Below are 23,906 nucleotides of genomic sequence, written 5' to 3' on the forward strand. Positions count from 1 at the left end.
TTGCAAAAATCGCCAAAAACTTCAAATTTTTTTTTTTCAACCAGACAAAGCTAAATCGATTCACCTGTTGATGCTGATCAAGAATATATATGATTTATGGGGTCGGAAATGCGTCCTTCACTGTTTCACAAGCTTCTGACTAAACTTATAACACCATTTTTCAGTCTTTATTTGAGTATATTTTTTATGAAAGTTTGTAATAAAAATCAAATTTTAAAATCTCATAACTAAGCCAAAAATGTATTAATTTAAATTTGGAAAGCTGTCTTATGTTAGGCGTTATTATAGTAATAAAACTGCATACCCAGTTCTTCAATTTAAAATGTAAATAATAAATAAATAATAATAATACCCTACTTTGAGTCCTTATTAGGTATATTTCATATGCAAATTTTTAATACAAATCTTATTTTAAAATCTCATAACTAAGTCAAAAATGTACTCATTTTAATTTGGAAAGCTGTCCTATGTTAGGTATTATTATGGTTACTAATCTGCATACTCAGTTATTCAATTTTAAATGTAACTAATAAATAAATCATAATGATACCCTTCTGTGGGTCTTTATTTATGTATATTTTATATGCAAATTTTTAATAGAAATCTTATTTTTAAAATAATCATAACTAAGCCAAAAATGCATTAATTTCAATTCGGAAACCTTTCCTATGCTAGTTTTTATTAGGGCAACCAAACTGCTTACTCAGTTTAAAATGGTAAAACATCAAAATTTTTGTCGATTTTTGACAATTTTAATGATGTAACCCCTTATCATTTTTTGCAAAAATCGACAAAAATTTCAAAATTTTTTTTTCAACCAGACAAAGCTAAATCGATTCAGCTGTTGATGCTGATCAAGAATATATTTGATTTATGGGGTCGGAAATGCGTCCTTCACTGTTTTACAAGCTTCTGACAAAACTTATAACACCATTTTTCAGTCTTTATTTAGTATATTTTTTATGAAAGTTTGTAATAAAAATCAAATTTTAAAATCTCATAACTAAGCCAAAAATGTATTAATTTAAATTTGGAAAGCTGTCTTATGTTAGGCGTTATTATAGTAATAAAACTGCATACCCAGTTCTTCAATTTAAAATGTAAATAATAAATAAATAATAATAATACCCTACTTTGAGTCCTTATTAGGTATATTTCATATGCAAATTTTTAATACAAATCTTATTTTAAAATCTCATAACTAAGTCAAAAATGTACTCATTTTAATTTGGAAAGCTGTCCTATGTTAGGTATTATTATGGTTACAAATCTGCATACTCAGTTATTCAATTTTAAATGTAACTAATAAATAAATCATAATGATACCCTTCTGTGGGTCTTTATTTATGTTTATTTTATATGCAAATTTTTAATAGAAATCTTATTTTTAAAATACTCATAACTAAGCCAAAAATGCATTAATTTCAATTCGGAAACCTTTCTTATGCTAGTTTTTAATAGGGCAACAAAACTGCATACTCAGTTTAAAATGGTAAAACATCAAAATTTTTGTCGATTTTTGACAATTTTAATGATGTAACCCCTTATCATTTTTTGCAAAAATCGACAAAAATTTCAAAATTTTTTTTTCAACCAGACAAAGCTAAATCGATTCAGCTGTTGATGCTGATCAAGAATATATTTGATTTATGGGGTCGGAAATGCGTCCTTCACTGTTTTACAAGCTTCTGACAAAACTTATAACACCATTTTTCAGTCTTTATTTAGTATATTTTTTATGAAAGTTTGTAATAAAAATCAAATTTTAAAATCTCATAACTAAGCCAAAAATGTATTAATTTAAATTTGGAAAGCTGTCTTATGTTAGGCGTTATTATAGTAATAAAACTGCATACCCAGTTCTTCAATTTAAAATGTAAATAATAAATAAATAATAATAATACCCTACTTTGAGTCCTTATTAGGTATATTTCATATGCAAATTTTTAATACAAATCTTATTTTAAAATCTCATAACTAAGTCAAAAATGTACTCATTTTAATTTGGAAAGCTGTCCTATGTTAGGTATTATTATGGTTACAAATCTGCATACTCAGTTATTCAATTTTAAATGTAACTAATAAATAAATCATAATGATACCCTTCTGTGGGTCTTTATTTATGTATATTTTATATGCAAATTTTTAATAGAAATCTTATTTTTAAAATAATCATAACTAAGCCAAAAATGCATTAATTTCAATTCGGAAACCTTTCCTATGCTAGTTTTTATTAGGGCAACCAAACTGCTTACTCAGTTTAAAATGGTAAAACATCAAAATTTTTGTCGATTTTTGACAATTTTAATGATGTAACCCCTTATCATTTTTTGCAAAAATCGACAAAAATTTCAAAATTTTTTTTTCAACCAGACAAAGCTAAATCGATTCAGCTGTTGATGCTGATCAAGAATATATTTGATTTATGGGGTCGGAAATGCGTCCTTCACTGTTTTACAAGCTTCTGACAAAACTTATAACACCATTTTTCAGTCTTTATTTAGTATATTTTTTATGAAAGTTTGTAATAAAAATCAAATTTTAAAATCTCATAACTAAGCCAAAAATGTATTAATTTAAATTTGGAAAGCTGTCTTATGTTAGGCGTTATTATAGTAATAAAACTGCATACCCAGTTCTTCAATTTAAAATGTAAATAATAAATAAATAATAATAATACCCTACTTTGAGTCCTTATTAGGTATATTTCATATGCAAATTTTTAATACAAATCTTATTTTAAAATCTCATAACTAAGTCAAAAATGTACTCATTTTAATTTGGAAAGCTGTCCTATGTTAGGTATTATTATGGTTACAAATCTGCATACTCAGTTATTCAATTTTAAATGTAACTAATAAATAAATCATAATGATACCCTTCTGTGGGTCTTTATTTATGTTTATTTTATATGCAAATTTTTAATAGAAATCTTATTTTTAAAATACTCATAACTAAGCCAAAAATGCATTAATTTCAATTCGGAAACCTTTCTTATGCTAGTTTTTAATAGGGCAACAAAACTGCATACTCAGTTTAAAATGGTAAAACATCAAAATTTTTGTCGATTTTTGACAATTTTAATGATGTAACCCCTTATCATTTTTTGCAAAAATCGACAAAAATTTCAACATTTTTTTTTCAACCAGACAAAGCTAAATCGATTCACCTGTTGATGCTGATCAAGAATATATATGATTTATGGGGTCGGAAATGCCTCCTTCACTGTTTTACAAGCTTCTGACTAAACTTATAACACCATTTTTCAGTCTTTATTTAGTATATTTTTTATGAAAGTTTGTAATAAAAATCAAATTTTAAAATCTCATAACTAAGCCAAAAATGTATTAATTTAAATTTGGAAAGCTGTCTTATGTTAGGCGTTATTATAGTAATAAAACTGCATACCCAGTTCTTCAATTTAAAATGTAAATAATAAATAAATAATAATAATACCCTACTTTGAGTCCTTATTAGGTATATTTCATATGCAAATTTTTAATACAAATCTTATTTTAAAATCTCATAACTAAGTCAAAAATGTACTCATTTTAATTTGGAAAGCTGTCCTATGTTAGGTATTATTATGGTTACAAATCTGCATACTCAGTTATTCAATTTTAAATGTAACTAATAAATAAATCATAATGATACCCTTCTGTGGGTCTTTATTTATGTATATTTTATATGCAAATTTTTAATAGAAATCTTATTTTTAAAATAATCATAACTAAGCCAAAAATGCATTAATTTCAATTCGGAAACCTTTCCTATGCTAGTTTTTATTAGGGCAACCAAACTGCTTACTCAGTTTAAAATGGTAAAACATCAAAATTTTTGTCGATTTTTGACAATTTTAATGATGTAACCCCTTATCATTTTTTGCAAAAATCGACAAAAATTTCAAAATTTTTTTTTCAACCAGACAAAGCTAAATCGATTCAGCTGTTGATGCTGATCAAGAATATATTTGATTTATGGGGTCGGAAATGCGTCCTTCACTGTTTTACAAGCTTCTGACAAAACTTATAACACCATTTTTCAGTCTTTATTTAGTATATTTTTTATGAAAGTTTGTAATAAAAATCAAATTTTAAAATCTCATAACTAAGCCAAAAATGTATTAATTTAAATTTGGAAAGCTGTCTTATGTTAGGCGTTATTATAGTAATAAAACTGCATACCCAGTTCTTCAATTTAAAATGTAAATAATAATAATACCCTACTTTGAGTCCTTATTAGGTATATTTCATATGCAAATTTTTAATACAAATCTTATTTTAAAATCTCATAACTAAGTCAAAAACTAATTTAGAAAGCTGTCCTATGTTAGGTATTATTATGGTTACAAATCTGCATACTCAGTTATTCAATTTTAAATGTAACTAATAAATAAATCATAATGATACCCTTCTGTGGGTGTTTATTTATGTATATTTTATATGAAAATTTTTAATAGAAATCTTATTTTTAAAATACTCATAACTAAGCCAAAAATGCATTAATTTCAATTCGGAAACCTTTCTTATGCTAGTTTTTATTAGAACAACAAAACTGCATACTCAGTTTAAAATGGTAAAACATCAAAATTTTTGTCGATTTTTGAAAATTTTAATGATGTAACCCCTTATCATTTTTTGCAAAAATCGCCAAAAACTTCAAATTTTTTTTTTTTCAACCAGACAAAGCTAAATCGATTCACCTGTTGATGCTGATCAAGAATATATATGATTTATGGGGTCAGAAATGCCTCCTTCACTGTTTTACAAGCTTCTGACTAAACTTATAATACCATTTTTCAGTCTTTATTTAGGTATATTTTTTATGAAAGTTTGTAAAAAAAAATCAAATTTTAAAATCTCATAACTAAGCCAAAAATGTATTAATTTAAATTTGGAAAGCTGTCTTATGTTAGGCGTTATTATAGTAATAAAACTGCATACCCAGTTCTTCAATTTAAAATGTAAATAATAAATAAATAATAATAATACCCTACTTTGAGTCCTTATTAGGTATATTTCATATGCAAATTTTTAATACAAATCTTATTTTAAAATCTCATAACTAAGTCAAAAATGTACTCATTTTAATTTGGAAAGCTGTCCTATGTTAGGTATTATTATGGTTACAAATCTGCATACTCAGTTATTCAATTTTAAATGTAACTAATAAATAAATCATAATGATACCCTTCTGTGGGTCTTTATTTATGTATATTTTATATGAAAATTTTTAATAGAAATCTTATTTTTAAAATATTCATAACTAAGCCAAAAATGCATTAATTTCAATTCGGAAACCTTTCTTATGCTAGTTTTTATTAGGGCAACAAAACTGCATACTCAGTTTAAAATGGTAAAACATCAAAATTTTTGTCGATTTTTGACAATTTTAATGATGTAACCCCTTATCATTTTTTGCAAAAATCGACAAAAATTTCAAAATTTTTTTTTCAACCAAATAAAGCTAAATCGATTCAGCTGTTGATGCTGATCAAGAATATATATGATTTACGGGGTCGGAAATGCCTCCTTCACTGTTTTACAAGCTTCTGACTAAACTTATAACACCATTTTTCAGTCTTTATTTAGGTATATTTTTTATGAAAGTTTGTAATAAAAATCAAATTTTAAAATCTCATAACTAAGCCAAAAATGTATTAATTTAAATTTGGAAAGCTGTCTTATGTTAGGCGTTATTATAGTAATAAAACTGCATACCCAGTTCTTCAATTTAAAATGTAAATAATAAATAAATAATAATGATACCCTACTTTGAGTCCTTATTAGGTATATTTTATATGCAAATTTTTAATAGAAATCTTATTTTTAAAATACTCATAACTAAGCCAAAAATGTACTCATTTTAATTTGGAAAGCTGTCCTATGTTAGGTATTATTATGGTTACAAATCTGCATACTCAGTTATTCAATTTTAAATGTAACTAATAAATAAATCATAATGATACCCTTCTGTTGGTCTTTATTTATGTATATTTTATATGAAAATTTTTAATAGAAATCTTATTTTTAAAATATTCATAACTAAGCCAAAAATGCATTAATTTTAATTCGGAAACCTTTCTTATGCTAGTTTTTATTAGGGCAACAAAACTGCATACTCAGTTTAAAATGGTAAAACATCAAAATTTTTGTCGATTTTTGACAATTTTAATGATGTAACCCCTTATCATTTTTTGCAAAAATCGACAAAAATTTCAAAAATTTTTTTTCAACCAGACAAAGCTAAATCGATTCAGCTGTTGATGCTGATCAAGAATATATATGATTTACGGGGTCGGAAATGCCTCCTTCACTGTTTTACAAGCTTCTGACTAAACTTATAACACCATTTTTCAGTCTTTATTTAGGTATATTTTTTATGAAAGTTTGTAATAAAAATCAAATTTTAAAATCTCATAACTAAGCCAAAATGTATTAATTTAAATTTGGAAAGCTGTCTTATGTTAGGCGTTATTATAGTAATAAAACTGCATACCCAGTTCTTCAATTTAAAATGTAAATAATAAATAAATAATAATGATACCCTACTTTGAGTCCTTATTAGGTATATTTTATATGCAAATTTTTAATAGAAATCTTATTTTTAAAATACTCATAACTAAGCCAAAAATGTACTAATTTTAAATTGGAAAGCTGTCCTATGTTAGGTATTATTATGGTTACAAATCTGCATACTCAGTTATTCAATTTTAAATGTAACTAATAAATAAATCATAATGATACCCTTCTGTGGGTGTTTATTTATGTATATTTTATATGCAAATTTTGAATAGAAATTTTATTTTTTAAATACTCATAACTAAGCCAAAAATGCATTAATTTCAATTCGGAAACCTTTCTTATGCTAGTTTTTATTAGAACAACAAAACTGCATACTCAGTTTAAAAGGGTAAAACATCAAAATTTTCGTCGATTTTTGACAATTTTAATGATGTAACCCCTTATCATTTTTTGCAAAAATCGACAAAAATTTCAACATTTTTTTTTCAACCAGACAAAGCTAAATCGATTCAGCTGTTGATGCTGATCAAGAATATATATGATTTATGGGGTCGGAAATGCCTCCTTCACTGTTTTACAAGCTTCTGACTAAACTTATAATACAATTTTTCAGTCTTTATTTAGGTATATTTTTTATGAAAGTTTGTAATAAAAATCAAATTTTAAAATCTCATAACTAAGCCAAAAATGTATTAATTTAAATTTGGAAAGCTGTCTTATGTTAGGCGTTATTATAGTAATAAAACTGCATACCCAGTTCTTCAATTTAAAATGTAAATAATAAATAAATAATAATAATACCCTACTTTGAGTCCTTATTAGGTATATTTCACATGCAAATTTTTAATACAAATCTTATTTTAAAATCTCATAACTAAGTCAAAAATGTACTCATTTTAATTTGGAAAGCTGTCCTATGTTAGGTATTATTATGGTTACAAATCTGCATACTCAGTTATTCAATTTTAAATGTAACTAATAAATAAATCATAATGATACCCTTCTGTGGGTCTTTATTTATGTTTATTTTATATGCAAATTTTTAATAGAAATCTTATTTTTAAAATACTCATAACTAAGCCAAAAATGCATTAATTTCAATTCGGAAACCTTTCTTATGCTAGTTTTTAATAGGGCAACAAAACTGCATACTCAGTTTAAAATGGTAAAACATCAAAATTTTTGTCGATTTTTGACAATTTTAATGATGTAACCCCTTATCATTTTTTGCAAAAATCGACAAAAATTTCAACATTTTTTTTTCAACCAGACAAAGCTAAATCGATTCAGCTGTTGATGCTGATCAAGAATATATATGATTTATGGGGTCAGAAATGCCTCCTTCACTGTTTTACAAGCTTCTGACTAAACTTATAATACCATTTTTCAGTCTTTATTTAGGTATATTTTTTATGAAAGTTTGTAAAAAAAAATCAAATTTTAAAATCTCATAACTAAGCCAAAAATGTATTAATTTAAATTTGGAAAGCTGTCTTATGTTAGGCGTTATTATAGTAATAAAACTGCATACCCAGTTCTTCAATTTAAAATGTAAATAATAAATAAATAATAATAATACCCTACTTTGAGTCCTTATTAGGTATATTTCATATGCAAATTTTTAATACAAATCTTATTTTAAAATCTCATAACTAAGTCAAAAATGTACTCATTTTAATTTGGAAAGCTGTCCTATGTTAGGTATTATTATGGTTACAAATCTGCATACTCAGTTATTCAATTTTAAATGTAACTAATAAATAAATCATAATGATACCCTTCTGTGGGTCTTTATTTATGTATATTTTATATGAAAATTTTTAATAGAAATCTTATTTTTAAAATATTCATAACTAAGCCAAAAATGCATTAATTTCAATTCGGAAACCTTTCTTATGCTAGTTTTTATTAGGGCAACAAAACTGCATACTCAGTTTAAAATGGTAAAACATCAAAATTTTTGTCGATTTTTGACAATTTTAATGATGTAACCCCTTATCATTTTTTGCAAAAATCGACAAAAATTTCAAAATTTTTTTTTCAACCAAATAAAGCTACATCGATTCAGCTGTTGATGCTGATCAAGAATATATATGATTTACGGGGTCGGAAATGCCTCCTTCACTGTTTTACAAGCTTCTGACTAAACTTATAACACCATTTTTCAGTCTTTATTTAGGTATATTTTTTATGAAAGTTTGTAATAAAAATCAAATTTTAAAATCTCATAACTAAGCCAAAAATGTATTAATTTAAATTTGGAAAGCTGTCTTATGTTAGGCGTTATTATAGTAATAAAACTGCATACCCAGTTCTTCAATTTAAAATGTAAATAATAAATAAATAATAATGATACCCTACTTTGAGTCCTTATTAGGTATATTTTATATGCAAATTTTTAATAGAAATCTTATTTTTAAAATACTCATAACTAAGCCAAAAATGTACTCATTTTAATTTGGAAAGCTGTCCTATGTTAGGTATTATTATGGTTACAAATCTGCATACTCAGTTATTCAATTTTAAATGTAACTAATAAATAAATCATAATGATACCCTTCTGTTGGTCTTTATTTATGTATATTTTATATGAAAATTTTTAATAGAAATCTTATTTTTAAAATATTCATAACTAAGCCAAAAATGCATTAATTTCAATTCGGAAACCTTTCTTATGCTAGTTTTTAATAGGGCAACAAAACTGCAGGCTCAGTTTAAAATGGTAAAACATAAAAATTTTTGTCGATTTTTGACAATTTTAATGATGTAACCCCTTATCATTTTTTGCAAAAATCGACAAAAATTTCAACATTTTTTTTTCAACCAGACAAAGCTAAATCGATTCAGCTGTTGATGCTGATCAAGAATATATATGATTTATGGGGTCGGAAATGCCTCCTTCACTGTTTTACAAGCTTCTGACTAAACTTATAACACCATTTTTCAGTCTTTATTTAGGTATATTTTTTATGAAAGTTTGTAATAAAAATCAAATTTTAAAATCTCATAACTAAGCCAAAAATGTATTAATTTAAATTTGGAAAGCTGTCTTATGTTAGGCGTTATTATAGTAATAAAACTGCATACCCAGTTCTTCAATTTAAAATGTAAATAATAAATAAATAATAATGATACCCTACTTTGAGTCCTTATTAGGTATATTTTATATGCAAATTTTTAATAGAAATCTTATTTTTAAAATACTCATAACTAAGCCAAAAATGTACTAATTTTAAATTGGAAAGCTGTCCTATGTTAGGTATTATTATGGTTACAAATCTGCATACTCAGTTATTCAATTTTAAATGTAACTAATAAATAAATCATAATGATACCCTTCTGTGGGTCTTTATTTATGTATATTTTATATGAAAATTTTTAATAGAAATCTTATTTTTAAAATACTCATAACTAAGCCAAAAATGCATTAATTTCAATTCGCAAACCTTTCGTATGCTAGTTTTTATTAGAACAACAAAACTGCATACTCAGTTTAAAAGGGTAAAACATCAAAATTTTTGTCGATTTTTGACAATTTTAATGATGTAACCCCTTATCATTTTTTGCAAAAATCGACAAAAATTTCAACATTTTTTTTTCAACCAGACAAAGCTAAATCGATTCACCTGTTGATGCTGATCAAGAATATATATGATTTATGGGGTCAGAAATGCCTCCTTCACTGTTTTACAAGCTTCTGACTAAACTTATAGTACCATTTTTAAGTCTTTATTTAGGTATATTTTTTATGAAAGTTTGTAATAAAAATCAAATTTTAAAATCTCATAACTAAGCCAAAAATGTATTAATTTAAATTTGGAAAGCTGTCTTATGTTAGGCGTTATTATAGTAATAAAACTGCATACCCAGTTATTCAATTTAAAATGTAAATACTAAATAAATAATAATAATACCCTACTTTGAGTCCTTATTAGGTATATTTTATATGCAAATTTTTAATAGAAATCTTATTTTTAAAATACTCATAACTAAGCCAAAAATGCATTAATTTCAATTCGGAAACCTTTCTTATGCTAGTTTTTATTAGAACAACAAAACTGCATACTCAGTCTAAAAGGGTAAAACATCAAAATTTTTGTCGATTTTTGACAATTTTAATGATGTAACCCCTTATCATTTTTTGCAGAAATCGACAAAAATTTCAAAATTTTTTTTCAACCAGACAAAGCTAAATCGATTCAGCTGTTGATGCTGATCAAGAATATATATGATTTATGGGGTCAGAAATGCCTCCTTCACTGTTTTACAAGCTTTTGACTAAACTTATAATACCATTTTTCAGTCTTTATTTAGGTATATTTCATATTAAAATTTTTAATAGAAATCGAATTTTAAAATCTCATAACTAAGCCAAAAAATTATTAATTTTAAATTGGGAAGCTGTCTTATGTTAGGCTTTATTATGGCAATAAAACTGCATACCCAGTTTTTCGATTTAAAATGTAAATAATAATTAAATAATAATAATACCCTACTTTGAGTCTTTATTTAGGTTTATTTTAAATACAAATTTGTAATAGAAATCAAATTTTGAAATCTCATAACTTAGTCAAAAATGTTTTTAATTTAATTTGGAAAGTTGTCCTATGTTAGGTTTTATTATGGTAACAAATGTGCATACTCAGTTATTCAATGTAAATGTAAATTATAAATAAATAATAATAATACCCTTCTTTGGGTCTTTGTTTATGTATATTTTATATGCAAATTTTTAATGGAAATGTTATTTTAAAATACTCATAACTAAGCCAAAAATGCATTAATTTCAATTCGAAAACCTTTTCTATGCTAGTTTTTATTAGGGCAACAAAACTGCATACTCAATTTAAAATGGTAAAACATCAAATTTTTTTTCGATTTTTGACAATTTTAATGATGTAAGCCTTTATAATTTTTTGCAAAAATCGACAAAAATTTCAAACTTTTTTTTTCAAACAGAAAAAGCTAAATCGATTCAGCTTATGGTGTTTTGGGGTCGGAAATGCCTCCTTCACTGTTTAACAAGCTTCTGACTAAACTTATAATACCATTTATCAGTCTATATTTAGGTATATTTTATATTAAAATTTTTAATAGAAATCAAATTTTAAAATCTCATAACTAAGCCAAAAAATTATAAATTTTAATTTGGAAAGATGTTTTTTGTTAAGTTTTATTATGGCAATAAAACTGCATACCCAGTTATTTTTTTTCATATTGTTTATATATTAATTACTCAATTAGGCAATTTCGAAAAATTCAATTTTTTGCGAGTATTTGGCTTTATTAACGATATAAAAATGTTCAAAAAATTTAACAAACTTATTTTTCTACCTTATGGCTTTTCGACTCGGCTGTTAATGCTGATCAAGAATGTACATGCCTCTTGCAAAAGTCATAAATATTTGTTTGCAATTTATATTTTAATCAGTAGGGAATACAATTTAGAATTTTACAAAAAATTAAACTCAATTTTTCAGTGGCGTGGACAACTAGTTTTATATAATTTTTCAGCAAAAAGTTTTAAGTGTTCAAAAGATTGAGGTAATACTACCAAAATTAAAGCAGATTGCAGTGCAGATTATGTCATCATCAAACATCGGCTGTCTCCCGTTAATGCCTTCTCTCATTTTTTATTTTTATTGTATTTATGACCTGATTGAACATTAATATTTAATGACACTTTTATGCTGAGCTCATCTCATCAACTGTACTACTGCCGTAGGATATTGGTCACTGTTCTCGGCATTAATATTTTTATACTTTCAACTACCGAGCTTGTCATTAAATTGAGCTCTAAATTGGCTAAAGTTATTTCACTTAATAGGGAAAAATAACCATGTTTTTTCGCCACACACCATCTCTGGAGCAATTCAAGCACAAGCTGCGACGGCCGACACAAGTCCTTGGAATCCTTGGGACCCACTCCCATAACAGGCCATTACACTGGCAAAGCTGTTTGCCGTCCGCATTGCGGTGGCCTGAGCTGTTTGTGCAATTGCATTAGGGAATTCCCCGCACACACAAATCTACCATGTCCACACCGTCCACATACACATACATATATATAAAATATTTATTACGTTTTTGTTTACCGTGCCAGCGCGGCAGCGGGTGTGAAGTTTAATAAATTTTAAAGCTTGCTTTGGCCTGCTGAGCGGGATTTTCTCCGTTGCCAAAATTTATGCGGCCTTAAAAGTTTACAGCCAGAAAAGAAGAGGAATAAGAGAACACATATCGGATAAGATGCTATCATTGCGGCAACATCAAAGCCAAGTGTCTTATCCGAGCCAACCCAAGGCATCCATGGCAATTGATCCACTTAGAGTCCTTTGCCTATGCTTCTGATTCTGATCCTGCCTTGCTCCCGCTGTTTGCTTTATAGCCACTCCCCCTTACGGCCGAGTGTCACACACGTCCATACATTTATTAGCATATTTCCAGCCACACCCCGTACCCATAAGCCTAATGATGCAGAAATGTAAAACAACTGTGACCCACCGATCCCCCAAAGACAGTCGGACCCGTTTCCAACCCATTGCCTCCTCTCAGAATCCAGTTTCAGTGCTTCCACAGCTCCATCCATTCCACCAACTCATGTGGAGCGGCGGGAGACTGTCATTGGCAATTGTGATGTGGCATACTGATTTTATTATTCTGCGAGTTCACTCCGCGTGACGTACGCGCTTTTTTATTTCACAAACGTGCACAGAAATCGAAAACTGCAAAATAATCAGGGTGCTGAACTATCACTCAAAGTGTGGAAAATCTTTCCATAAAGCCAAGTCCACTTTGCTGTTTTCATGAGTTGTTTATAAGGGGTAAGGGAAAAAATATTATTCGTTTTAAATTTTGTAGTTAAATAGTGTTTCTAAAATTATATAAATATACTTTTATATGTAGGGAAGCTTATATTAATTTTAGCTAAATTATTTCCTTGTTCTCCCCATGTAATTTTTGTTTATTATCATTTATTTCCGTGCACAATAGCTCCCAATTGTTGGTCGATTTCCTCGATAACTTGGAAACATTCCAGATTGATTGGCTTGCACCTCGTGGCGGAATGCATAAGTTTTGCGTAGTTTTACCCCTTTTGCTGCTGTCACAACTCGCCGAGTCAGGCAAAGGATTTAACTTGACTGAAGAATGCAGCTGAGTGCCAAAAGTTTCCACTCCAACTTTTCCTCGGACAGCAAAGTGCCGAGTGGCCATGCTGAGCCGAAAAACTTTACAGGGAGAAAACACAGCGGGATGCCCTTAGTGAATTGTTTGGCATAAACCTTAAAAAAATATTTTCTCAAGCCAATAAATATCGAGTCGAACGGGTCAAAAAGAGTTAAGCGAATACTTAAATTAAGAAAAAATAGATAGAGTTAATTAAGAATCAAACGGACTTTTATCTAAGGCTCCTGGTATATTTAGGGATAATCCTATACAACTTTGTGGACCAAAACTCAATCATAAATACGCATTCACCATTGACTTTTGATTGATTTTAATACCTCGGCCCCTGATGAATGCCAAAATAAATACCAATTTATGCAGCTCCTTGGCCGAAATTGAATTACACGGAATAGGCTTATGTGTGTGTTGGCAAATATATAAAGGAAAATTCAATTTTCTGGCAATTGCTGCAGGTAAGAATAGCCAAGGAAATGAGCAAGTTAAGGCTGATCCAATATACTTAAGAGAACAATGTCATAAACCTCTTTTTGTTACTAGAGTACTGGTGAAAAGGCCAGGTGTTCGTTTGCTTATGAATAATGGAAAATTCTTGGCTTTTCTTCTATTTTCCTTTTGAGTTAAAAAGCGTTGGATTAGTGCCAGACTGACGTTAATTAACGAAATGAACGTCTCATCACGCTTGTAGTGAGAAACTCATAAATAAGGAAAACTCCACAATGTCCATCTGCTTAGCCAATTTAATTATAAGTCACCTCTTTTTCTTTTAATAACTTTAACCTTTGCAGGGAAAAGTCCTTTCTGTCTGCAGGCATGAATGCATTCAAAGTGGAACTCAAACAGAATTCAGCTGAATGAATCAACTTGGAGTGAAAGGTAAATGCCTGAATAGCTGACTGATTAAATAAGTGCCTAAAACACTCAACAAATATGCCAAGTGCGCTCGAAACCCGTTCGTTTTTACAAAGTAAAATTGTCGCAACTAGTAGTTAAAATCATTCAATCGTTTCAAGAAGATCTAGTCTAAGTGGTTCTATAGCTAAAGTTTCAGGGGTATGCCCTTTTTTAACCTAAAAAAAAGATAAATAAAAAATATAGAAAATGGCTTGCCAAATTTTTTGAACACTTTATAGCACTTTGCTTAAAACACTCATACGCAGTGTAGGCCCATTACTTGGGGCAGCTACTTCGTTTACTAACATTTTGGCAAATATTTAAAGCTGTCATTAGCACCCGCGAAAACTTGGCACTAATTTAGCGGTTGTAACCAACATTTTCATAAAATGTAACCGACATTTTCCAAGCAATGAAAGATAAATAAGTTCCCAATTAGCTGACTTCAAACCCATATAGACATCCAACTCTGGCTTTAATGATGGAAGCCACTCAAAGTTCGGCAGGCAATTAATGGCGCTTGCCGAAACTTGTTTGGTTACCTCAGTTTGTCCGTGGCCAAAAATGCATGGCAGTGCCAGCTTCCTGGCGGTCAGATACATCTCGTTTTCACTGGTGAAGAGTCTCTATGTATTTTCTCCTGGCAAGCCCAAGCATAAGTTAAAAACTTTCCAGCAACAGTTTTCTGCCAGGCCATTCATTAGCATGCAAATTTGCAAATTTATCAGCTGTGGTCTCCACTCTTACACTAGGGAAAACTTATACGAGTTTGGGGGAAAGTTTTAAGGAATATCAGCTTAGAGAAATTATTAAACCACATACTAACTTTGGAAATAATAACTATTATTAACCTATATATACTGTTTATATGGAAATATCATTTATTTTGACAGATATTTTGTTGCCAGTGCAGTTGGTGTAGGTCCTGGCTTTGGTCGTGTGCTTGGTCCTAGTCCTGTGAGCAGAACTTTACCGCACAATGGGCACTTTTCACAGTGGCCACCGTAGCCTGCTCGCTGGAAGCTCCACCAACTGCATTAGATCGCCTGACAAAGTTTGTCGCACAAATTATTCGCAGATGGAAATCGAGCTGGCGGAACCTTCAGACGTATGTTAACGACATATGGGTCTCTGCTGGATGCAGCAACAGATGCCTCCAGGATCTAAATATTTATCGCCAGGACCTCACAAATATGCAAGAGTGCTCCCAAGTTGAGTGTTAAAGTTTAATGGGTTCCCAGAGCTTAAATCAATTGACCTTTTATGCACAAGGCAATATATTATGATATGAATAATGCAAATTATACAATAAAAGATACAGAGATTTTTAAAGTAATTATATCAAGTAATAAAAAAAGCAAGACCGTATTTTTCAGATTTAAAATGTAAGCTTTGGTTTAGCTTTGGAATTAGGCTTATAAAAAATTCTTGGGCAATTATTTTTGGTGTCTCGGCTCGCTCTAGAAAAATGTCCGAAGACAGATTTTGTGTTCGCTAATGACTAAAAATACCTTTGGGGCAATTTCTGTTTATTTTGTAATTGAATAAAAATACAAGAAAAGTAAACACATTTTAATTAATTTCGTACTCCTGAGGGCTAATCATTATTAAAGACAAACATGAAAAAATGTGGAACGGTATTTGTTTTATAAAATTTTTGTTGTCTATAGGACGGAAAGCGTTATCCAATTTAAAAATCCAAATTAAATTAATTTATAACCATTTTAATATTGATATACAATTATAATTGGATGTTTTGGTTTCAAATTATTTTTGTAATGATTTAAATAGTTAAACATTTCCCTTTCCAGCGTTACCATCCCCAAAATTATCAGCTGACACACATACAAATTATCTTTAAATTACATGCCATTTTATTTTGGTGGCAATGATTTGGCCGACTTCTTTTGTTGTATCGCAATTTTCTTATCGTACATTTAATAAGTAGGAGAAAACCTCAAGTGTTAATCGATATAAATGAAAAAAGAAAACAGAATCTTACGTAGGAAACCTAAGTTTGTATACCCTTGCAGTTAGACCACAAAAATCCTCATAACTAAGCCAAAAATCCATTAGTTTTAATTATAAAGCCAGTTCTGTTCTGGTTTTTATAAAGCTAAAAAATCTGCGGATATGGCTAATTAGACTCGGTTGTTTATGCTGATCAAAAATATATATGCTTTATAGGATCGGAAATGACTCTTTCAGTGCTTTGTAAGCTTCTGACTGAAATTATTATACCCTGAAAGGATAGGGTATAAAAATGTATATACGTGTATATCGCAAATATTGACAGTAGTTATTGATTACAAACGTAAACAGAAGCGGCGTCAGATGTTACTGCACTGATTTTTAAGCACTGATAGTGGCCATAAACATTAGTTTTCTAACCATTTTAAAACTTAACTTTGTACTCTGCTTACTCAGTTGATAGTCACAGGGTCGGACTGCTGACCCCTGAATAGATAACTTTGGGAAATACACTTGCCTTCGGTCCGCTACTGTCTTGGTGTTTTGGGTGTTCGCCTCCCATCGGAACCTTTGCTAATATCTGGGTATTAACTAACCACAAATTTAAGCGTACAAGGGCGTTGTCTGTGTATATGTTGGCATTAGAAACTTGAGGGAGACACCCCAGATAAGAGTGGGAAGACTGGTTCGGGTTTCAGTTTTTCAAGAACTGTGCTGCCATCTGCACAACATTATTAGCGGATGGTTTTATTACAGAATCATGAAGGTTCAATAAATACCCAAGAAATACATTATTTGTGTGTGAAGAAAAAGATATATAACAAATAAAAAACGAGTGAATTGAAGTTTAAATAGTGCGTGACATAATTAATGGTTGACCGAAATAGCGGAGTTCAATACGAAAGAATGCCGTCTGTTACTTTCAGGTAAAAGTGATTAGTTTATTATTATTAGTTAGCAGTTATTAATAGATTTAAGTGAATTGTAAAACATTAAGCGATACGTTATATTTGATTAAGTGCATTTATTACAAAGACTAAGTAGAAATTAAACATATATAACCCTTTTGTCTAATTTGAATTATTAAATAACTTTTTATAACGTTTTACCTAACACTTAATGATTTTATTCAATACTGAGAATTAGGTTTGTTTATATTAAAATTATGTATGGGTATAACTATATTCACACCTTAGACATTTCAAATACTTTATGACCATGCCAAAATACCTGTCATAATATCTTGGTTAATATTTTTAGCACTTCCATTGTAACTTTCTCTAGTGATGAGTCAGTGCCAAGGTTTTTCCTTATTTCAAATCCATACAATTGGTTAAATACATTAATGACGTCACATACGGTGAATATATTTACAATTAGCGTTCCCTTTGAAATAATTTGGAGAAGCACATACATAGATTGACTCATGTGTGTAAATATTTAAAGCCTCCTCGAGATCGACAAACAGTGTTGACCCAGTAAACAGACCCAAGATCGGCAAAGTCTAGAGCCAAAAAGATAACCGGCAGAGAATCTGAAATATATATATTTATATGGAGAATCAGAGCTGTTTACAGCTCTCTGTATGCGCTATAATTACCAACATTGACAACTTGTTGTGTTGACGCTATCAGAGAGATCGTTTTGAAAACTAAATCACACTCAAACGTGAGAGATTGTAATACATAGAATTTATGTACAAACACAATGTGGAAGACGATATGTATAGAGATCTGATACATATTCCTAGCGGCCTGATGAAGTGCAAATAGTCTAATAAATTAAGGCAATAATAAGGCTGCAATAGATTTATTTACACACACGGATCACACTCGTACACCCGTACGGTAAAAATAGCAGGCTAATAACAACGCTAATCAGTTAGTCAAATATCGTCTGGCCGATAGCTCCGACAATTGGAGTAACTGCCTCGAAAACACCTCAGTCTTCCCACTGACACGAGTCTGTAAGGGCGCGGAGAGTCGCGCTATTTTCGAGATCGCTGATCGATCGGTTCACAGATAGTTTTCTTCGATCCAATTAATACTGCGTAGCGGCTCGGTCATGTCTCTAATTAACCTAAAATCCAGCGATATGTATGACGAACCGATAAATCTGTGGAAGACCAAGCAGCGAGTTCACTATCACCACGATGTGGTCAAAGGCAAAAAGTGTGTGTTTGGTTTTAAATTCTCAACTGCAGTGGCTCACATACACGGATATAGATATATTTGGTAGATATATTGTGTAGGAAGTGATATCAGTGTGAAATAAATAAAACCTAAAGGGAATTTTGATTATATTTTATAAAGAAATGTATATAAAAGACAAATAAGTTGTTGCTTAAATAAGAGATTGCTTTCAATTGTGGCTGCAGTCTTAGCTAAGCTCATAGTTTTCCTAAATTGAAGAGCCTTTAGTCTCAGGATATTATAATTTTAAACTTGAGTAATCTTTTCTTTCTTTTAATAAATAATTTTGTTCATATTTTCCATAAGGAATTTAAGACTTTTATGATCATTAAGTAATGGTAATTTTTGTCGTTTTCTCTTCCATTATTTTCAACATATTATAAAGAATTTTATCTAATCGAATAAGGTTCATCAACTCTATATAGTTGTCAGTGTTTTGGCATTTACTTTGGTTGTGAAAGCTCTAGCTCAAATTGTAGACACTGATTGCGCGGAACAAAAGAAAAACGTGATCACTTAATGTTTATACAAACAGTAAAAACTTATCTAACTCTTGATTGATGAGACATCTGGCCGAAATGATAAGACCACTTATATACAAATTAGAGGCATTTCCCAAAGAAACACGCGCAGTTTTCTTATCCTCGTCCAGCGATAATATCTCAATTTGCGGTCAGGAATCGATCAAAAAGCAATCAAAGCTGCAAAATATATCAAAAAGCAAGGTTGCCTTCACAGGTTGACCAGAAGTAAAGGTCTCGAAATTGGAATCAGTCGATCGGAAATCATTGAACTCGTCGCAGGCTGTCGCGATTATTTTCCAGTGTATGTGCGCCACTTGCAGGAAGGACTGAGTCCTTGAGCCATCTCTAATTCAGATTTGATCCTTCGATAGTAATCAAACATCCTCCGATGGCTGTGATTATATAACCATTAGTGTGCCAAAGAAGTCGGCTTCGTTCTCCAGATCGCCCCCCAATTCGTTGCCCCCCTCGGTTCCGGGAACTCCTCCACACTCTGTGGCAGCCACCTCGAATCAGGTGATCCGTTACGCCAGAACATCCTGTGACCATTGTGGCCATCATAGCATTCCGGTCATGTCGCCGCATCCCATCTCACCGCTGGCCAAGTCCCAGACCAATCTGGATCTCGTGGAGCATGCCAGTCAGAGGCAGGCCCTCCTACCAATGCCCACAATAGGGATACATCGTGATGACTCTGCCTGCACCCTGCAGGTGTCCCGGAGGCCATCGCTGCTCCTTCAGGAGATACTCACACAGCGACCGCCGCTTTTTGGAAAAAAAGATGGCAATGGATTCCTGTCGCCCAGGAGTGCCAGAAATGGGTACTAGTCATTACATAAATTTAAAGATTTTTAATCTAGCTTAACTTAGATTTAATAATGTATTTTCTTTAAATAAATAATTGAATTCTTATATTTCCAGAAACCTGCAAGGAACAGCCAGCGGCAGTACAGCCACAATTAATTTACAAAGCGGCACAACAAGTGCCAGGAATGGATCCACAGCTTTCTTTGAAAACGGAGCCAAGAGCTATCAGGCCAAGCAGCAAAAGGAAAAGAACCGGCGGACGGGCAAGTAAGTGTTACAAATTAACTTTTGTTATTAAAAAGATATTTAATATATATTTATTAATTTTCTTTTATTTTTCCAGTGATGCCATAAGTTCTGCCTTGTCGGCCACCTACTGCAAGCTATTGGTATTGCTTGGTGTTTGTCTGCCCATCACAGAGGTGATATCCGATCAGATACCAACCTATGTGTACCAAGGATTCTATGTCTATCTCTACGTAGGCAGCATACTCTTTGTGATATTTCTGTACATCAGCGCTTTTCGCAATCGATCGCTATTCAATGCCCTCAAAGACTTTCGTGAGTTTATTTTAACTTTTTATATACATTTGAATCCAGAATAAATATTTCCTTTTAGATGAAAAGAACAGCAATGTCCATCTCAAGCACAAAGTCACACATTTCGGCAGCTTTTACCTAAGAGTCGGAGCCATTGCCTTCGCCATTGGCACTATGGTATATTCTGGCCTGGAGTTTGGCCAGTTCTTCGAGTTGAATGGTCATCCTGGCTGCCGTGATGTCTTTGTGGCCATTACACCCATTTGCAGGATGATCCTGTGCATCGCCCAGGTTCAGTTCATCTTCCTGAACACGACCTACATGGACATGGCTCGCCACAAGGTGACCTCGAGATTTGGACTCATGCATATGGTGGCCACCAATCTTTGCGAGTGGCTTTATGTCCTGGTCGAGGAGACCAAGCACGAGATCTTCCACATTGGTCAACACGAAGTGGATCCTGCCCACGACCTGGTTATCCACAACAACACCAACAGTCGCCCGGACTGGACAGCGGTCAATGAGTCCCTGCATCAGCATCATCTTCACAACTCGCATCTGACGGTTACGGATCCGCTGAACAGGACAGTGCTGGCCAACGTGAGCACTATTATTGCGAACATGACTGTAACACCTTCGCCCACGGCGGCTCCCTTCAGTGGCTGTTCTCGAACTACCATTATGGGTGCTCTGGTCCAGCAGCTATCACCCTTTCTGTTCCCCTGCACCATTGAGTACTCCCTGATCTGCGCTGTAATTCTCTACGAAATGTGGAAGACTGTCAAGTCTATTCCGGATATCGACAAGACCAGAAAGAACTCTGTGAAACCTGTGACCCAGAAACCAGCTCACCATTTCTCCGTGGACTGCTCGCAATCGCACAAGGGTCTCTTCTTTGGCATTCTGATCATAGTGATGACCATTATCTCCATGATCATGTACTTTGTGCTGTACACGCAGCCGGGATACGAACTGGTGGCCACTCAGGAGGTTACTCTGTGGGAGACTTTCATGTACTTCATGTGCGCCGCGGCTGTGATAACGGGTAAGATTCGATTTAATTTATTATTAAGTGATATATTATATTGTAAATACCTTTTATTTCTAGGCATGATCCTGATGCGTGATCTGCGCTATATTAAAGACACCAGCGATGAGCACCACTCGATGGATCTGGACAATCTTCTCCTGATTGTGGCTCAGACCGGCGTGTATCTGTATGGAATGTTTAGCATCCTGGGCAGTTACTTTGCCAAATGGGACACAGTGCCGGATCGCGTCGAGGGAATTATAGCAGAGGTGTTTGGTGTGGTCCAGACTTCACTGCAGACCATGTTCATCCTTCATGCCAGTCACCGGCGATGCAAAGGTGCCAAGCAGGTGCGAAGGAAGCCGGGCAGGGAGATCATCACATTCCTCCTGGTGGCCAACATTGCCATTTGGTTTGTGAATACGCTGATCAAGGGACGAGCAGTGTTCCGTGAGACGCACCTGGAGTTCTTCGGAGTCTGGGGCTGGACCATCATTACTCACATCTCCATGCCGCTGGCCATCTTCTATCGATTCCACTCCACGATTTGCCTGTTTGAAGTCTGGAAAATCACATACAAGGCCAAGGCGCACTAGGACTTGAATAATTCCCTTGATAAGTTGTTATTTCCTGTCTTGTTTAAGTTAATTTAAATTCCGAACAATGTAGTTTTGTGCATTAGTTAATTTATTTTTAAGAACGATAATCAGTCGACATTGTTAGCAAACAAATAAATCATTTATTTATTTAGCAAAAAAAGAGATTTTTACTTTAAACATTATATTACTTTGGGAATGAAATTGATTTCATTTTTTATAATTATATTTGCAAAATATATTTTATTTAGGAACTCCTTATAAGAATTAACTAATGTATGGCTGTATGACAGGTGAAAACTATAACAAATAGACCGAAAATACAATTATTTATCACTGTGACATACATTACGTGACACTTGTTGTGTACTTTCCTGTTAGCAGTTGAGGTGCCAAAAGATTGCACACTTATTTTGATTACATAACTTCACTTGACACTTTAAAATGGTAACAGTTAGTAATCCCCGGAACGGTGTTATTCACGTGGTCAATTGGCAATTTCAGTTAAGCTCATTTATAGCGGGTAGTAGGTTTTTTTCTAAGGAAAAGGTAGATATCAATCAAGCGCAGAAATAATCTTATAAAGTCAAATGAATTATTTTACAGCAACTTAAAGGTATGAACAATTCTGTTGATGGAATAAAAATTCAACTGGGACCTTCAGGAAACATGTTATTTGCTTACAAATTGCCTCGATCTATAAACACCCCATAAGAAATTGCTTGGCGCAAAAGCAAAATCAGGTATTCGTGTATCAAATGTATCGGGGCTGATATAAATCTTTTGGCAGAAAAGGCTGAGGCAGACAATTGACAAATCGGCGTTTCCGTTTCCTGTTGCGTGTTGCTCCACCAAGAAAAATGTCAAAATGGGGCGGGGATTGACATTGAACAGATGCAAAAGGGAAGCCAACTGTCTCATGGGCATAAATTTGATATGCCTGAAATCCGGGAGTCCATATATGGAAGTGTTGTGTGCAAAGGATTTTCGAACCGAAACATCAAGAAAGGTAAATAAAAAGGCATTGAGCCATGAAGTTGATGAATTGGCGCATTTAAATTTTGTATTTATGGGGAAATCAGAAGATGAGAGGCAATTGTTATTCAGGTGGCACACACAGCGATAATAAACGGGCAATTTGGGGTTAACAAATCGAGTGATGTATGGCTTTATGGCATCCTTTCGATGAGCACGTGATGGGAATGTGTAATAAAGCAATAGTCAAACAATCAATTTATACAGTAAACTTTATGCTATTGATACTCAGGTATGAACTTTTACTCCTTAATTAAAATAATTGAGAAAAAAAGGATTGTAATGTAATACATACATAAATGCATTTTAAATTAAATTCCACTCACGTCTGTGTATATTTAACTCTATCCGAAATCCAGAGCTTTAAACGTGACTTTTGAGTATTTACTTGTAAGATGTGTAACTATCGGGTAAATAACAATAACAACAAGTAAATATATAAAACAGGTTTGTATATACTCGACGCTGATTTATAAAAAATACAAGATCTCTTCAACTCAGGCCTTAAATATACTTTAATAAAAAACCCATTGAAATCTTAAGGCATTTCAAATAACCATCATAATTAGTAGGGAAGCGCCACTTTCCACGGAAATGTGCTAATTGCAGGT

The 23,906-nt window shown here is 31.7% G+C and overlaps 1 protein-coding gene across 4 annotated transcripts; it reads left to right on the plus strand.

The window, feature by feature from the left end:
• The first annotated feature begins 17,341 nt into the window (after positions 1 to 17,341).
• Positions 17,342 to 22,423, plus strand: OtopLb (Otopetrin-like b). Of its 4 annotated transcripts, none has more exons than XM_020952109.2 (6): positions 18,509 to 18,742; positions 19,659 to 20,108; positions 20,209 to 20,361; positions 20,438 to 20,655; positions 20,714 to 21,679; positions 21,743 to 22,423. In XM_020952109.2, the coding sequence occupies exons 1-6, from the start codon at positions 18,636 to 18,638 to the stop codon at positions 22,258 to 22,260; spliced, it is 2,412 nt and encodes an 803-aa protein (XP_020807768.2). In that variant the 5' UTR covers positions 18,509 to 18,635; the 3' UTR covers positions 22,261 to 22,423. The 4 variants fall into 4 exon arrangements, with proteins under 4 accessions (XP_020807771.2, XP_020807768.2, XP_020807769.2 ...); XM_020952110.2 differs by having other exon boundaries at positions 19,701 to 20,108; XM_086831506.1 differs by lacking the exon at positions 18,509 to 18,742 and adding an exon at positions 19,107 to 19,588.
• The last annotated feature ends 1,483 nt before the right edge of the window (positions 22,424 to 23,906 follow it).

The sequence above is a fragment of the Drosophila serrata genome, unplaced genomic scaffold, assembly GCF_035046125.1.
Source record: "Drosophila serrata isolate PLE 108 unplaced genomic scaffold, ASM3504612v1 contig_240, whole genome shotgun sequence".
In the NCBI taxonomy this organism is placed as follows: Eukaryota; Metazoa; Arthropoda; class Insecta; order Diptera; family Drosophilidae; genus Drosophila; species Drosophila serrata.

Coding starts and splice junctions, on each gene's coding strand:
- OtopLb (XM_020952109.2), top strand. CDS start 18,636: ATGTCTCTAATTAACCTAAAATCCAGCGATATGTATGACGAACCGATA. Junction 20,109..20,208: donor CCCAGGAGTGCCAGAAATGG/GTACTAGTCATT, acceptor TTATATTTCCAG/AAACCTGCAAGGAACAGCCA. Junction 21,680..21,742: donor CGCCGCGGCTGTGATAACGG/GTAAGATTCGAT, acceptor TTTTATTTCTAG/GCATGATCCTGATGCGTGAT.